Source organism: Falco rusticolus, chromosome 18 (genome assembly GCF_015220075.1).
Source record: "Falco rusticolus isolate bFalRus1 chromosome 18, bFalRus1.pri, whole genome shotgun sequence".
In the NCBI taxonomy this organism is placed as follows: Eukaryota; Metazoa; Chordata; class Aves; order Falconiformes; family Falconidae; genus Falco; species Falco rusticolus.
This window is the reverse complement of record NC_051204.1, coordinates 758,748-776,518: the sequence shown is the minus strand read 5'-3', so window position 1 is coordinate 776,518 and position 17,771 is coordinate 758,748. Positions and strand designations below refer to the sequence as shown.

The window sequence follows — 17,771 nt, the reverse complement described above, 5'->3', positions numbered from 1 at the left end:
GAGCAGGCAGCAGTAACACAGATCTGTACTCTTCCTGGGTCATTCAAAGACCATTTCTGTGTTGTAGTCCCTCTTCTTCCTTAACCTTTCCTGCATGACCTCAGTAAGTTTTTTTTTTTGTGTGTTTTTTTGTTCTTCTTTACTTCTTTCTCCTTGATGCTGGTGTTCAGCTTTTCTTCTCTATTTGAAAAGGTATTGTCCCAAAATCGCTAACATGGGGGGGGGGGGGGGGGGGGAAGAAAAAACAACCCAAGCCTTAAACTGAAATACAAGCTTAATATAATTTCTCATGCTAAACAACTTGAGCTTATAGTGTGAGTTAAACCGTATAACCTGTTTCATGCTCTGTGTTTTGTAATGAAATGTTTTGCCTGATGCGCCGCTTAACAATGGAAGCGCAAACCTGACTTTTGAGGAAGACAGGCTTTCTTTCCTTGATTGAAGGTAAATTGCCAAGGATGTAGAAATCGAGAGAATCCACTTTTTGCAGCAGCCAAGAGAAAAATGTATAACGTGATACTGACACCAGCTTTGCAGAATAATATTCTGCAAGAGTACTTCAAACAGCTTTTTTCAGTGACCAACAGTACTGAGAAAGAACAGCATGCATGCTGTCACTTGGTTCAAGCAATTAACTGCCAACAAAACACCTGGCTTCTGGTTAAAATAAGTAGTTACACTGCAGAGTAGAAGCTGCTGAACTTGAATACAGTGACTCTGTATTGGCAGTAGTGATTTTTACCCTGAGAAGAATTTCTTTTAAGTCCACCTGCCATTACTGGCCTTACGGGGACATCTGTGGCTTGGTAATTTCCCAGAACTCTTGAAGTATGTTAAATTCATGGATAAGAGCATTGATTTAACTTTAATTTTTAAAAAGATCTCCTGGTGCTTTTAGGATAAGGCTAATAAAAGTCTTCTCTTGGGGTCTTCAGTTTCCTTTGTCATGGTCTGAGTTAAATAGCCAGTTTTCAGTGTAGCAAAGGATTTGAGCAGGTTGCCCAAAGAGGTTTTGGTACAATGCACATATTGATTTTTCTGAAGACTTCTGTGTGGGTAGTTGAACAAACATCAGATTTTTTTCTCTTAATACTGACTTCCATTTGCATGGTAGTGTGTTCTGAAAAGCATAAAGTAATGTGGATTTCTTAATTCTTTGTAGATTTAAGTTGCTTGCCTTTATAGACAGGGTAGGACACCAAAGCTGTATGTGATCTGTCAGTGTGTCTGGGTATCTCCCTAGTTTTGCTTAAAACCCAGAAATGGAGTCATACAGGTAACTTCATACAGTCAGAGCTTAATGCTCAAATGAACACCACAGCACAGCTCACTGTTGCCTCACACAAGTGCGTTCTCTGGCGCTTAAAGCTTCAGTTGATAATTTTATGGTAAGGCTTTAAAGTTATTTCAGGAGTTAGCACTCTGTCCTTTATGCTGTAATCCCGAGTAAAATTGGCAAGTCTGACCTCAGTCTTAAATCTGGGTGCCAAGTCAAGCTCTTAGCACACTGAGAATGTTCTCTTCTACATAATTCATCTCTACAATGGAAGAAGTGTTGAAGCAGACATCAGATCTAAATGCTTCCAGTTTCTACCATAGGGAAATGTTTCTGTCATGATTACTCTTCTTCTCTGTTAAGATAGAGCTGATTTTTCCTGAAGTTTGACCATTTCATTCAGAATTTAGAAACTTGTGAGAACTCAGCTTAGGAAGAAGATTTGTAGGAGAGCTTGTCCCTGTGGCTACTTCCTAACATAAAATAAATAAAGCATCTGAATGGTAATGTTAACCCATGTTCCCAATGAAATAATGGGCGTAGGCAGCAAAAAGGACAAGACTTAAGGTTGGGGTAGAGGTGACTGGTAACTGACCAACTTTAGTAGTCATGAAAATAGGAAGATCTGCTCTGCTGAAGTCACGTCAAGATGCAGTGTCAAGTGCTTTGGAGAAATAACAGAAATAAAATTGCAAGCAGAAAAAGACCACTTGAAATTAGGGTAAAACTGTTATTCGGGCTCTTTAGGCTGAAATAGGCCTTCCTTCTGAAAAGTTATTGTACTTCCTAACAGCCATTGTTGTGCCAGTGTTTATGCACTGCTTAAGCTAGTGAAAAGTGTTACTAGCAGGTGTGATAATACTCTGAGCCAAGCCTTGGTGTGGCCAGTGAGTTGCTGTCCTACTAGGAATGACTGCTTTGCTTGAGTTGCTGTTATTTTAGCAACAAACTGGCTCATCACTTGTTCAGATTGAGTAGCTGGAAGGATCAAAGTTCTCCTACAGCAGTAGGTGTTGAGTTGGTCTGACTATACAAGGAAGTGACATATGGAAGTTTGTTATTTGACTTAAGAAATGCACTTTATTCAGTAATGAATTTCTCTAATAGCAGTACTTGTTTTCTTGCATCTTGTTCCTAGCTGGCTTTTACTCCCTTCCCCCAAATTCTTTGTATCAAAATAGTAAACAATCAACTGATGATGGGTTTCTTAATTTATTTTTTAGTGCATTCAGAGGAAGCACTGTTTTTACTGGCAACGTGTTACTACCGCTCAGGAAAGGCCTATAAAGCATACAGGCTCCTAAAGGGACACAGCTGTACTACCCCACAATGTAAATACCTGCTTGCAAAATGTTGTGTTGACCTCAGCAAGTAAGTAAATCCTTTATGTTCTGTCCAGGGTTACAAATGTTGGGTGGTTTTTTTGTTTGGGTTTATCTCTGAAAGCTGTCATATTGCATAAACTAGTAATTCGTTAGTCCTTCAGCTCTAAAGATTATTGCAAGTTCAGTTCATTTTGCTTTCAGATACAGACCTAAAGAACATTAGCTCATCTTGCAGAAAACTCTTAAAAGGTATTGAATAACTTACAAAGGAGTTGTCAAGCTGCGTAGGGGGAGAAAACATTGATTGCTGAGATGACTCTGGGAAGTGCTGCTTTTGCTTTTGTTTCTCTGATGCTTTGCTTATTTCATTAAGTGTTTCCAGTATGAATTTAACAGATGGGTCACTTCTCTCAAACGGTAAGCTTCCTCCTCTTACCCCGTAACTGCTAATGGATGGGTGAGGGAAAGTGTGGCAGACAAATCTGTTTTTAAAAAGCTACAACAAACTCACCTTGAATCCACATCTGAGAATACTGTATTCACCATCAAAATTAACCTTGACAGGGCCATAGTAGTCTCAAGGTAACGTGCTGGGTTTCTGGAGTTGTAACAGCGAGAGTATATAATGAAACTGCTCAAGCTACCCACCCTAACACCCTCAGAGTTTATTAATGAGGGTATTTTACTTCTGCATAGAACTTTCAGCTCAAGTGTAGGAATGATGTCTGGCTGAGGTGTAGAATGGAGAGGATGAGGCACCAGGAAAGGTGAAAACTTCTGTTCAAAAAACTCTCAAATTCTGTGGGGGTTCTTTACAGAAGCTTAACTGTCTCTCTGCAGAACAGCTTGTGGTTGTGTTGTGGCTTTTTTGGTTTGGTGTTTGTGACCTTCTTTCAATGACCAAAAAAAAATGTTTAATTTCTTTAGAATAGGTAACGTGATATTTGGAGTTTCACACAGCACAATGTGATTTTTTTTTTTTTTTTTTGCAGGTTTCATAGTCCTGCTCATAACATGTAACCAAAATGCAGGCCTCCAGAGCCAGCGAGGGGAGGCTCCTTAGCCTTTGGTACTCGCTTTAGTAGGCGAGTCCTTTGACACCTTTAGAGTAGCAACGATGTCTTGACTTATGTTTTTTCTGATGCTTTTAACACTTCTGGAGCTATTAGGATACAGGCTTCTTTGAATCTTCTTTTGAAAGGGAAGTCATGTTAGTGCTTTGCTTGGCAAGGTCCCCATGGAATAAATCTGAAGCTGATCATTCCCTCCCTTGCTTTTACCAAGTCTGGTGTGTGCATATAGTGCATCAGCTTCAGAACTGGTTTAAGTTAGGTAGGTGGGATTTCTTAGAAGTGTTCTTTAGAATCTGTTAAATTTAGCTGTCATTGCTGTTAGTTATATGAGCTCATTTATAAAGAGGTACCTTATTTTCTTGTGGGAATGTCTATACTGATAGAAGCATCTACCTACAAGTATAATTTCAAGTGGAGGCAAGAAGAGATGATTTGTGCAGGTGTCAGTCTCAAATGCCAGATGAATGCCTCCTATCCTCAAGTTGTATAAAGTGATCTTCAAGCGTAATCGTGAGTGGCACATTCCGTGTGAGCAGTACTGCTTGCTGCAGGTGTAGTAGATGCAAGCTGAACCTTTGTTCTTCTTTTGAGCCCCTCTTGCAAGAAGGCAAGGTGTTAAGATCCAAAATAGACTCTGGATTTTACATGAGTGCCTGGTACCTTACAGATTGTATTTTGTAGTTGGGAAACAAAACCAAAATAAGTGTTGTCCTAGCTTTTTACTAGGTAAGGTACCTTCAAAAAACAGAGGACAGGAAACTCTTCTAGATGCTTTGTTTGGTATTGTACCTAGGATTAATCACTTCTGGAAAAGTGATGTTGTGGGGTTTGGGGTTTGTTTTTCTTCCCTCCCAGTGGAGACGTTCGGCTTGGGAGTACTGCATACCTCCTGTTGCTAGAGGAATCCATCAATTACGTAAAATTCATTTGCAGGAGCTAGTTTATATGTGGTTTGAAACTTGTGAACACTGACAGTGGATTTCTGTTTTTGTTTGTAGCAGGGTGAAAACACTGGGCTACAAATACTGTGAGGCTTGTAACCCCTTTCAACCTCTTGTTTTTTAAAAAGGCTTGCAGAAGGAGAGCAGATCTTATCTGGTGGAGTGTTCAACAAACAGAAAAGCCATGATGACATTGTTATGGAGTTTGGTGACTCTGCATGCTTTACACTCTCCTTACTGGGACATGTCTACTGGTAATGTTGCTTTTTTTGTTGTTTTCTCTAATAAAGCTTGGTTTTTTTTATTTGACCAGGCTCCATTTTAGTCAAATACATTTTTCAGTCATCACAGGATACACTTGTCTGTGAGTTCTACGACCTGCATGATTTCAAAGTATCATAGATGCAAGGAGATAGTTGTGGAAGCCATTTACCTTTGAAATGCAAGCAGTTTGTCTTTCACCCAGATCTTCTGACTGAAAACACAAATTCCTCTTTTCCAGGTTAAGCATGCAATCCAAGAGTGTTTGGTGGTTGTTTTTTTAATATATACACACACACCTCTTTGGGTTTGTTCCATATTTTCCCTATGAAAAATTCTCCTGTTTCTCAGTGTTGCCAGTTTGATTTTTTTCTGTATCTATTTTACAGATGTGTAGCTATAACCTCCAAATGAAAGTTTTGAGGACTGCCAGTCAGAATAACTTTGCAAATTAAGTGGTTTGCTTTTGTCTAGTTACAAGAAAGGTTTCAGTAAACATGAGCAGATTGAATAGGAATAGCTTTTGGTTTCTTCCCTAGCATACTTGGGTAGTTTTTTAAAAAAAAAAAAAAAATATATATTCAGGAGCAGCTATCTTTGTAGCCAGATGCTTAGGTATTCAGTTTAACCCCTAATTTATATACAAAAAATCTATCAGTAGGTATTTAAAATGGCTAGAAGGCTAGAAATCAGGTTGCTGTTGGCAAAAAAAGAACAAAGCTGTTGCAAAGAACTGCATCTTTCTACAGCAAAAAATCTCAAGCTGTACTGGTGCTTATGTAACTTCTTTTTGAGGTCTGTGCCTAAGAAACTTTCAGCTGTGTCTAAATATGTCAAAAACTTCAAAAGAACTCAGTACTTGTGGCTTGAAAAATGAGGGATGTTGCTGTGACTCTCTGCATGTTTTTGTTTTTCAACTCCTGGAAAGCTATCTTGAACAAAAGTGCTGTTCTTAAGTTTCCTCATAAACTGTTACATTCTTTTTGCAGCAAGACAGACCGGCTTGCCAAAGGATCAGAATGTTACCAAAAGAGCCTTAGTTTAAATCCTTTCCTGTGGTCCCCTTTTGAATCACTATGTGAAATAGGTAAGTCTGCAGGACTGTTTTACTAGTGAAGATGTTTTCTACACTTCTGGCTACGTCAGGCTTTTTGATTTGCTGTCAGCACGTGGCAAGGTTTGTTTTACTCCTTGCCCAGAGCTAGTAAGGAAAATGCCTGCAAAATTCTTTGGAAGTGGTTTTGTAAGCAACAATGCATTTAAAATACTTTGCCAGTGTTTAGAGCTTTTGTCTTGAGGTCTTCCACTTTCACGATACATTTTTGGATTTAACAGTACTGTCTTCTAACCTACAGTTAGTAGACCCTTAGATGCTTCTGAGAATAACTTAAAAGCACGTCTGATTTCTAATAAAAATTATTTTCTAGGGTTTGTAGGGGGGGAACACTTCTGACTTGGCGTAAGGGGTTTTAAAACAACAAGATAAGAACACACCCATCCTGAAATACTTCGTTCCCTGTCCTCCTTGTTTCAGACTGAATATTCAGTGTATAAGCTCAGGAATAACGCTAAAATCTCCTTTTCCAATCTTACAGGTGAAAAACCAGACCCTGACCAAACATTTAAATTAACATCTCTACAGAACTTCAGCAGCTGTCTGCCTAACACTTGCACAACATTGGTATCGAATCACAGCATATCCCACAGACAGCCTGAGACTGTCCTTATGGAAACGCCGCAAGACACAATTGTAAGTTTTGCTGAAATTGCTGTGTTTAAAGCAGTCTTTCCAGCTTAACAGAAAAATGCTGATTAGAAACTATGCTGCCTGAGTATCTAACAGCTGCCTCCCATTTTTCAGGAGTTGAACAGACTCAACCTAGAATCCTCCAATTCAAAATATTCCTCATTGAACACAGATTCTTCGATGTCTTACATTGACTCGGCTGTAATTTCACCAGATGCTGTCCCTCTTGGGTCAGGAACTGCCATATTGTCTAAACAAGCTCAAAATAAACCAAAAACTGGGCGGAGTTTGCTGGGGGGACCTGCAGCTTTGAGCCCGCTAACTCCAAGGTAAGTCCTTGACAGACAATTCCTGGCTGCAGCTGTGCTGTTCATAATGTTTGACTTGTGTGGCACCAGATGTCTTTCCTATTTCAACAGAAGCAAACACGCGTGTCAACAGCATATTATAATGTTGCAGAAATGAAAGTTAAACTTCAATAACTGCTCTTTGGTCCTAGTATTAGTTTCTTCTGTTTCTTAAACAAGCAGTTGGTATTTTCAGTTAGTTAACTGTTGATGCAGTATTGCTTATTGCGACGTTCACACTGGAAGAATCTTTAAAGGAGTATGTTTCTGCTCTGGAGTCAAGTTTATTATGAAAAGCTACTCTTAAGAGCTTTCCCTAAAGAACAGCTCTCTTCTAAAGAGCATGTAAATATATGCTCTGTTCTATGTGTTGTCTTATTTAAACAGCTTTGTTACAAGCCGTGAATACTTGCATGGTCTGTGTCTATTAGTTATTATGCGGGCAGGCAAAGGAAAGTTCTGTATTTTTGTATTTCAGGGATAAGGATATTTTCTATTAAAGTGCCTTTTATAGATGAGGATAGTAAGAGGGTTAATATAAATCAATAAAATAATTCTGAGATAAAGTTGATCCGGGTCTCTGTTTTAAGCATGGAATCAGTAGTAGTCTGACATTCAGACATTGACCCTTCCTCTTCGTTTTGTTCTCAGCTTTGGAATTTTGCCACTGGAAACCCCAAGCACTGGAGATGGATCTTATTTACAAAACTACACAAACTCTTCTTCTGTAATTGATGTGCCATCCACAGGAGCGCCTTCAAAGAAGGTATCTTGCATTCTGGAATATGATTGCTGTTCTATAAGTTTGACATTGCATTGTACTTTTAAAGAAGACTCTATAATGCAGATAAAACCATTGCATGTGATTGTGCTGACAGTGAGGAGAACACAGCTCGTCCACTGTTTGCAAAATTAGTTTTGAAAAACAGTGTGTGGAACTAATTGAAGCATCCTTTAGTTGTGGCAATGGCTTGGGTTAACTAAGTGAGACTTAAATTTATGTATAATTTGTCTAAAAAGTGTGTGTAGTAAAAGAAGAATTACAACCAAACCAACACAACAGCAGCCTGCTCTTACTAACAATTACTTCATGCAGCAAGACAAAATTTTGTTCACCAGCACATGTGTAGTTATAGGCTAGTGAGGTTGGGGTGCGGGGGTGCAGTTAATTGTTAATTTGACTGCCTGACAAAACTTTTTAGACTTCTTGAAGTGTTAGTTAAAATGAGAAGCCCTTTTCCCCCCACCCAAAATGCACGTTAGGCAGCCTGCACGCACCCAGTGCTGCTAGAGGAGACCCGAGGAAGGTGCTGTGTCTTCTGCCCGCCTGCTCTGAGGGGAACGTACGAACGCTGACAGTTCTAAACAGCGAAGGGTTTATAACTCTTCAGTGTGCAAGGTGGAATCTGAAGACAGTCTAAACTTGGAGCTTTTGCTTTAAGCTTTGTTTAATTCCTGTATTTTCAGGGATGACTTGAAATAATCCGAAAAGCCTCAACTGAGCAGAAGCTACTGCTTCCTTGCAAGCAGTTCTTGACTTCTAGTTTACAGGCCAGAGTAGTCAAAATACTGCTGGTGGTCTGTGGAGGGATGACTGGTAGCAAGGTGCTGTTTTGATCTGCTTAAGTCTGGTGTAAAGAAAACTAAAAATTTTCTTTTTTACTCAGTAAGAAACTGCCATAGTTGCCATAGTGATAAATGAGAGGTGGAATGTTGGTGACAGTTGAAGAACCATTTGTTCCTTTCTAAAAACAAAAAAACCTGAGGATTTTTCCCTGTATTTTTAGTAAACCTAGGATTTGCTTGAGGGATGCTAGTGTTTTATAGGTGGCCGACTCTTTAAAGTAAAAACTCAGTGCAAGTAATAGTGTTGAATTCCTCAAAAAGTAGAACTTGAATTTCCATGTTTGCTCTGGTGCTCATCTTGCTGTGCTGTTCTGGAAGTGAAATTTGGGAGCAGTTAAAAACTGTGTGTGTCTTCTCTCGTTGACCCAGTACTTAAAACAATACAAGCCAGTAAGCTGGTAACTTTATTTTTTGTCCTTTGGATAGTATTTTGAAAGCCTGTGACTGGGAACTGTGGAATCTCATTGCATGAGCCATTATGATATCCTGTCTCTAGACAGTGTATTACTGCCACACTTTCAGTTCTTAGTCCTGCCTTTTTATTTATTACTTTTGATGTGTTGCAGCTGGACTGAGCTAAACCAGTCTGCTAGAGATAGGCTTCATGTGGCTGACCCAGTTCCCATCCCATAGATGCTCAGGACCAACCAGTTTTCCATTTCTAGTTGAAAACAGTGGCTCATGGTGGATTGTGCTTATGTAGGAAGATAAATTTTCAGGAGTCTAAAAAAATGACATAGTTAGCAAAGGGCTGCTCATCAGTGTAGTACTTGTCTGCATTTAATATCGTGTGTACACGATGTGATAGATGAAAAGCTTTGGGGACTCAAGTCATATTTACTGTTTTGTTGCTTTGCTAAGTATGACACAACAGCACAGAGGTGCAAGTTTCACTAGTCTGTGCATGTGCTTTCTGCCCAGATGCATCCATGCTACTACCTAAACACAAATACTTAATACACTTTAATAAATAGCTTAGAATTCAGATGCATGCTTTGTCCAATGCAGATAATTATTTGGCCAGTTTCACTTCTGCTCTTCAAATTACCAAGTTAGAAAAGGTTTAGTGTAACTGTGGCTAGAACGTGCATGACTTAACAGAGGCAGTTTCCTAGGAAACACTTGCGTAAATGAATGAAACATTAGGATGAATCCAAAGGCTTCCTATCTGAGTGGGCAAGAGCGTGCCTGCTGGCCGCTAAACTGGCCTCTGATAGCAGAGAAACTGAGAAGGGAAGGACAGAATATTGGAAGTCAGATAACGCATAAACTGGTGTTGCTTGTGCTGTCGTTGATCCCACTTGCTGATTTCTGGTGTCTTCAAGAATGTCTGTTCCAAACAGCCGGTGCAGAGTTGAATGTTTGTATCCCTGGGGTGGGCAGGAAGATAAGGTTTCAGCTTTCTTTAAAAGGCAGGGAGGGGAGGACCTCTTCCAAATCCTTTATAGGAAGTCTATGTGTCAGACAGAATTTCTATCTGAACTTGTTTCTTAGGTCTCAGATTCACAGTCAGGTTATCACAGCTCCAAGTTCCCACACCTTAGCTGTGCCAGGGTAGGCATCAAAGAGCACATTTTAGCTCTCTGAAGATGGGTGAAGATACAGGACAATGTTTTGGTGCTAAGTAGTATTATGTGCTTGTAACCTGTGGCAAGTAACAGGTACAAAAGGTGTGAGTGCGCATACTAAGTGTTGCTCAAATGGCATGCAGTAACTTGCTGCCCTGTGTTAACTTGGCTGTGGGTATATAGTAACTTTCTGTGCTGCATAATGCAAGTCCCTTTTCGATGAAGCAGTTTATTTCTGTATCTGCTCCAAAGGCTTGTGCAATAACTTAATTTGTGAAATACTGATTTATGCTGTGTATGGGTATGCTAAACAGTGGAGTGGCATACAGCGTGCACCTCTGTGAGGTGTGAATGGCAAATGGCTTCTGGATGTGATTGCAATATAATTTAAACACACACACCCTTTTTGGTTTTTTTTTTTTACAAATTTCCATGGAGAAGGAATGATAAATATGACATGTTTTAATTCACTTTTATTCTTGCACAAACATCTTAATGTATAGTTTCTTCCCACTAGATGGAGATTTTCTATCTTTCAAATAATGTGCATAAAGTTAGTAAACTCTGTGTTATTGGCATTTTAACAGGTAGAATGAGAAATACTCATTGCCCCTTGGGATGGGGAGGAACTCTCATCCTTTGTTAAGAAGACCTATATTTATCCTCCTTTGTGCAGTGTGTGATAGGCAGAATGGATTTGATTTGGTACAGCAGAGAGATAACTTGGTGACATAATAACAAACCTGTGGAAATTCTGTGTTATGCAGACTGTCAGCAGGATGAGCCAAGCTGGAACAAAATCTGTCTTCTCACAGAGTGGAAATAGCCGGGAAGTCACTCCAATTCTTGTTGCACAAACACAGAGCTCTGGCCCACAGACAAGGTAGCAGGGGGGAAATCATCGTGGTATCACATTGTGCATTGTATATCTTGAAGGAATTGCATGCTTTATTTGCCCACTTGTGTGGATGTTCCTGCAGAATTCCTCTTTGGATGAGAAAGAAGTGTATTTTTTTGTTGGGCAAAAAAACTCAAACTTGTGGGAAGCTCGTGCGTGGTGGTTGGCCTGTTTTGTTTTAAATCTCCTGCACAATTAGATCACTTCATCAATAAATGAAAAAGTAGCTGGAAGGAAATTCTGTTCATGTGCTTGACGTGCAACAAGTAGATTTAGGGGGTTTTTAATCTTGAAATGGGAATATCTTTGCTATTATCTTTGCTACTTAAGGTATTTTTTTTTTAAACAAAGGTACAAGCTGTTTTTAAGAAAAAATTAAGAACTTTGGCATTTTTTGATGTGCTGCTGTTTTTTGGGTTTTTTTTAGTACAACACCTCAGGTATTGAGCCCAACAATTGCTGCTCCACCAAATGCACTGCCTCGAAGAAGCTCTCGCCTGTTTACTAGTGATAGCTCTACAACAAAGGTAATGAACATCGTGCATTTTGTAAACTTCTGGGCTTCTTATTCGTGCCACTGTACTAATCATTTCCCCATATGCATAGCAATCCTAGCAGCTTAAGAACAGGTTCTGTGATCAGCAGAACTTAGGAAGTACCTGGCTGTAGAAAAGATATCATGATGCCACAATATGTTTTTTTAAGCTCTCAAGTGCTCAAGTAAAATAATAGGAAGAAGAGTATCATGATCAAAAACAAAGATACGTGCTGGGCTGACAAATGCAGTGGTGCTGGTAGCTGTCAGCCCATTTAAGAGGATGTGTTGATCAGATATATTTATCGCAGAATTCATTTTGAGCAGATACTATCTTTTTTTTTTTTGCACCAAACAAGTTATTTTTCATCTGTTTTCTGCTTCTCAAACAATGGAGTAGAACACCAAACTCAAATATTCGTAGACTGTAATTAGGTGATGTGAATGTTGCTATCTTAAAAATGAACAAATAAACATTCAGTGAAGTGATGTGCCTGTATACTCAAGTTTAGAAGTCCCATGTCTGGGCATGGTTGTTAAAGCTGAAAAGACGATAAAAATAACTTTACACAATTCACTTGTAAGTTTAATTTTCTGAATTTAAAAGACTTCCTTTCTATGTAACTCTTACTCTTCTTACTTTCAGGAAAATAGCAAAAAATTGAAAATGAAGTTTCCACCTAAGATTCCAAACAGAAAAACAAAAAGTAAAACAAATAAGGGAGGAATAACTCAACCAAACTTAAATGATAGTTTGGAAATTACCAAACTGGACTCTTCCATCATTTCAGAAGGAAAAATTTCGACTGTTACACCACAGATCCAGGCTTTTACACTACAGAAGGCAGCAGCAGGTCTGTTTGAACACTATTGGACTGTAGTTAGAGTAAAGCTTGTATCTATGTTTTAAGGTCAAATGAAGAAAAAATGTTGTTCCAGTGTTTTTCTTTCTTGTTTCAGTTAGCCTGTGGCTGTCACCTTTGTCTAATTATAAAAACTGATTGAATTCAGTATCTTCTAGTTAACTTGGAACATGTGAAGAAGTATTAAAAGTAGCTAGTTGTAAGCAGATACATCTTGCAAGCTCTGATTCTTAATGATTAAAATATTTTCAGACAAGATCCTTGGAAACTGATTCAAAGGAGCTATAAGTAACCTGGTTATCTTCCTTCAAAATTTTATTTTTGAAGGGTTTATGTAGTCTGTTCTGTCTTCATGTTTCCTGTTTGTTTAGAAATAAGTCTTTATTCAGATTGTCAGAAAATCCTAGACAAACTGCTGAATTCCTCCCTTTTTGGCTCAGTAATGTTTCCAGGCAGCAAGAAGATGTATCCATGGATACCAGACATGTGGAAACTGTGTTCAGACCTAACAAAATGTTTGAATAGCTGTTGTAAATGCAAAACTCCAGTTGCCCTGAACTTTGGAGTTTCTCTTTTCCCGAGTAGTCTGTTGCTGGCTTTAAGAAGTCATTACTATCTGACTTCCATTGCAAAGGCTGATGTTTAGAATATTATGCCTAAGTTAAGAGTGTATAAGCCCATGTTGGGGAGCTGAAAGATTTTCACAGACAAATTCAGGAGCAGTGCCTGCCACAATGAAGAGCTTATGGGATTAGCAGTTTGAAGTAACTCTCAGCTGTCTTTTTTATTTAATTATTTTTTTCCACTTTTATTTATTGTATTTTTCTCCTAGAAGGTTTGATGAGCCTTCTTCGTGACATGGGAAAAGGTTATTTAGCCTTGTGTTCATACAACTGCAAAGAAGCGATAAATATTTTAAGCCATTTACCATCCCACCACTACAACACTGGCTGGGTGCTGTGCCAAATTGGGAGAGCTTACTTCGAACTTGCAGAATACATGCAGGTAGGAACTGGGGGGGTTGGTTCTTACCCTTTGCACTAATGTTTTGCACAGCTTTGCATGACACCTGCAGACTTCCTGCAAAAGCTATGGGAGGCTTACAGTTGAGATAACTGTATAAACAAAGAGTTATACCTGGAATGGGTTTAGGTCTTGAATCTGCATCGATAGTCATCGAGCTTTGCTGAAGAAGCTGAGTTACACTTTGGATTTCTTTTAGTTATGTCCTCTTCTATCCAGCCATTGGGGTCTCCTTGCCTCTGCCTGTTTTCACTTACAGCTGTGCTCATGTAATTGTACTGACTGCAGTGTTGTAAATTGGATCACTGAAACAATTTGAGGTCTAAATCCAAAAACTTCTCTCGCCCTTTTTAGTCAACACAGATCACATCGATGACCTAGTTTCCTTTGCAGTCTTAGAAATGACAGCTTTGGCACAGCTGAGGTGATGTCAAACTGCTTCAGAAACAGCAGTGAGCAATTAAGGGTAATCCAGCGGTTTAACTCTCCTTGTCACTGTCCTGATAATGGGTGTGCCTATTTCCTCACAATTTTTTTAAAACGCTCTCTGTGCAGGAGAGAACTGCAGTGGGTTTCAAAAGCAGTTTTTAAAACGTACACGTGGTTTGATTTAGAGATGGAGCACGCTGTGCTTTTAATAGTTTATTTTGAAAACTGAGGCTGCAGACCCTAATGGTTTCCTAAAGCTTTTCCAAAGCTCTTCCCGTGTGGCCTTTGTGTTGTAACCTGGCACTCGAGTTTATGGAGTAGAGCTCTGTGTCAGGGAGACTTCATGAGTCTCTTTGATCTTCATTGATAAGAAGTACAGCTGTCTCAAGTGAAAGTGAAGCACCTATTTGTGGTGTCACATTGTTAGGCATTCCCCCATCCCTGCATCAGCTGTGTTTACTGCAGCAGTTGTTGCCTTTTGCCTTGTAATTATTATGCACAGTGTCTGGGGGGGTGTAGCACTCGGCAGGAATGCAATACCTGTCATCTGTTAGAATGGCTAATAGTCATAACTGGCCCCTAAAAGTATGCTATGCTCTTTCTGATTTTTGTGGGTAGCTTTTTTGCCTTCCTTGTGCGCTGTGATAGACGCAGCAATGTCATCGGAGTCAGCGGTGGGGAGGGATGGCTGCGCTTCTCCTGGCATCTGTGCTAGGGTTCAGTAGCTTCCTTTGCTTGAAGAGGAAGTTACAGGACCTGTAGCTCTCCGTAGTACACTTAGAAAGCAAAGAGGATGCTCAGTCTGAACTAACCTTGACCTATGCACTCTGCTTTGGTGTGTGGAATTTTGTTTTAAGCTTAATTTCTGTTCTCTAGGCTGAGAGAATATTTTCAGAAGTAAGGAGGATTGAAAACTACAGAGTAGAAGGCATGGAGATCTATTCGACTACGCTGTGGCATCTGCAGAAAGATGTTGCTCTTTCAGTTCTTTCAAAGGATTTGACGGACATGGATAAAAACTCACCAGAGGTATAAAATGCTGTGGTCTTGTGTGTGAAGAGGGTAGCTGTATGGGGCAAAATCTAATGATTCAGAGCAAAGCTCTGAGCTCTGATCTAGTTCAAGTGTATTCTCCTGTGAGAACTGCGTGGCAAAACTGGAGAGGGAGGTGGCAGGATTATCTGTTGAACTGATGATGCCTGAAATGGTTTCTTAGAATATCAGCTCACATGGAACAGGTTGAAACCTTTTATCTGTTAATGGTTATTTAAATTTGCATTGGCACCACTCATCCAGGAAGATCATGGGTTAGTCTGTCACCCCTGCTGCTGCAAGTATGCAAAGAAAAGGAATATTTTTCCTGTACCACCTTTTAATTGCTGTAGTTAATTCACTGGCACTTAAAACATATTTGCTCTAGAACTTATTTTCAGACATAACGTTGAACATTTTTATGCCAAAGTCTATTAAACTGCAGAGTGTATGGCAACATAAAGTCATGATATGCAAAAAGCAAGGCATCTTTTAACAGGTGCCACAGTAGAAGTAATAGATGTATACATGTTTAAATGTTCTTAACAGAGTTGAGAAAACTGTAGATTATATTGGGATTTTCTTCCTGTTGGAGGAGAGAATCCTGTTGCGGTGTTAACTTGTCTAGTAGTAGAGCAATCAAAAACAATGAGGTAGTTGTAGTAAGGTATCCTGGAGAGAAGAAAATGCAGATTCTGATACAAGGAGTGAACAGTTCGACAGTGGTGATAAAAAAATTTGGGAAAGCAAGGGACCCTGGGCTGTGATGCTTTACAGTCTCGATGCTGGTTGCTGAGCAGGAGGGAGAGGAGGTTGTTGCTAAAATTGTTGCTCTGCAGATTTCCAGATTTGTCAGTTGGAGGGAGCTGAAGAGTGAATGTACTGTCTCCCCCTTCATTATTCTTAAATATCTTAGATGTTTTATTTCTAGCCTCTTCAACAGCTTCAAAACCTTCAGTCATTGAAGTATCTAATTGGCACAAACTTCTTGTCCTTAGATTCTCAATTTCTGTATTTCAGCTTGTGTAGCTATAAGGTGTATTTAGGCCTATCTGCCTCTCAGGAATGAGATTTAACTAACTTTTATTATTGTTATTTTTTAACCTGTGAGGAAGTTATATATAATTATGTAAAGCAGTGCGGAAGAATTTGTTCAGCTCAAATTTAGTCACCCTGAGTTGTAAAAAGCGTGCTAATTTTGCAATGCTGTTTTTACTAGGCTTGGTGCGCTGCAGGAAACTGTTTCAGCTTACAACGAGAACATGACATTGCAATCAAGTTCTTCCAGAGAGCCATTCAGGTTGATCCAAACTATGCTTATGCCTACACCCTGTTGGGGCACGAATTTGTGTTGACAGAAGAACTAGACAAAGCATTAGCTTGTTTCAGAAATGCGATCAGAGTCAACCCTAGACACTACAATGCATGGTAAGTTTTGCTTCATTGTTCTCCTACTGCATTGTGATAAAGAACTCCTTTCAGAGATACATATTCCGGATGCTGCCGCTGATGTAGTTTTCCCTACCACTTCTTCTCTCTAAGCAGAGAGCAAAGCTATTTCTGCAGAAGATGCCGGCCCCGTCTTTTAACAGTTACTTCCATAAGGAGGGCAAAACATGAGAGTTCTCTTGGTTTCCACAGATCTTCCTGGCTGTATTACCCCAGCTATTTTGTTCTGTGCAGCTAGGTTGAACTTTCTTTGTTTGCAGTTGGAGAGATGAGAGATTTGTCCCTTTACACCTTAGGATACAGTTAGATTTTTACAGCTGTTTATGTGGAAAAAATAAAAAGCAGTAAAAGTTAGATCTAGTGTAAGCTAGTGTAAGTCACTTAGTCTTGAGAAATTTTTGTCTGCTTTTTACTTTGTAGCTGTTCACCAGTCTTCCTGTGGTATTGAATGTAGATTCTTCAAACTACCCAACTGACAAAAAAAACCAAAACAAACAACCCAAGACAATTATAGACGTAGCTTTTTCTCCCACAATAAATTGTTTCCCACCCTGGGTAGGGTTGGCAAGAGTATAGACCATTTCTGCCAGATCATATTCGCTGGCAAAGACTAGATTGATTAGAATACTCTCTTAGCAGAACTATTTTTCTGCTTGCAGGTACGGATTGGGAATGATTTATTACAAACAGGAAAAATTCAGTCTAGCAGAAATGCATTTCCAGAAAGCACTTGATATTAATCCTCAGAGCTCAGTCTTACTGTGTCACATTGGAGTGGTAAGTAGATTTAACTTAACCCTATCATGGTCTTTTAATCTGCCTCTGTACTTTGTTTGCAGTGGGGAAAGTCATACTGAACATTTTTAGCAAAAAAGCCCAAGTTCAGAGTACCTCTTGGAGGATCTTAAGTGCCATATGAATGAATAACCACAGAGTTAATATGTCAGAAAGGAAACACTTCTCTCCCTTCAAGCTACTTTTAACCTGTAATGAAATTATACTGTCACATCATGTTTGAGTCAGCCAAAATAGTAGTGATATGAAAATCGAGACTGTGGGCAGGTATTAACGTGAATAGAGTATTTTGGGGTGGTGGTGGGGGGTGTTTAGTATGTAAGAAATTACGTGTGTGTTTTTTTTTAATTGCTATTGCATGCACTTGGACCAGCACTTCCAGTTCTATAAATGCAAAGGTGCTCTGTCTCACCTTTCAGGGTGCAGTATGTTTGGGGGTTTTTTTGGCTGTTATGTCCACTTTGCCCTTGTTCCAGTTGCTTGTAGATGTGACAACTTCCTACTTAAGCCACTTCATGCCAAGTGAAGTTTGGGAGGTGGCTACTGCAGCCACCAGCCGTTCAGTTAAATGGACAGGGCTACT

At 39.4% G+C, this 17,771-nt stretch overlaps 1 protein-coding gene across 4 annotated transcripts in view; it reads left to right on the top strand.

The window, feature by feature from the left end:
* CDC27 (cell division cycle 27) overlaps positions 1 to 17,771 on the top strand; it is a 32,193-nt gene that overhangs the window by 6,771 nt on the left and 7,651 nt on the right. For 2 of the 4 annotated variants that reach the window (XM_037411173.1, XM_037411175.1), the window contains exons 3-15: positions 2,500 to 2,647; positions 4,744 to 4,869; positions 5,866 to 5,963; positions 6,472 to 6,626; positions 6,738 to 6,952; positions 7,622 to 7,736; positions 10,932 to 11,047; positions 11,490 to 11,589; positions 12,244 to 12,451; positions 13,296 to 13,465; positions 14,789 to 14,941; positions 16,164 to 16,372; positions 17,053 to 17,170. In XM_037411173.1, coding sequence (XP_037267070.1) covers positions 2,500 to 2,647; positions 4,744 to 4,869; positions 5,866 to 5,963; positions 6,472 to 6,626; positions 6,738 to 6,952; positions 7,622 to 7,736; positions 10,932 to 11,047; positions 11,490 to 11,589; positions 12,244 to 12,451; positions 13,296 to 13,465; positions 14,789 to 14,941; positions 16,164 to 16,372; positions 17,053 to 17,170 — 1,931 coding nt within the window. Of the gene's footprint in view, positions 1 to 2,499; positions 2,648 to 4,743; positions 4,870 to 5,865; positions 5,964 to 6,471; positions 6,627 to 6,737; positions 6,953 to 7,621; positions 7,737 to 10,931; positions 11,048 to 11,489; positions 11,590 to 12,243; positions 12,452 to 13,292; positions 13,466 to 14,788; positions 14,942 to 16,163; positions 16,373 to 17,052; positions 17,171 to 17,771 lie in introns of all 4 variants that reach the window. The other 2 variants (XM_037411171.1, XM_037411174.1) reach the window with 1 other exon arrangement.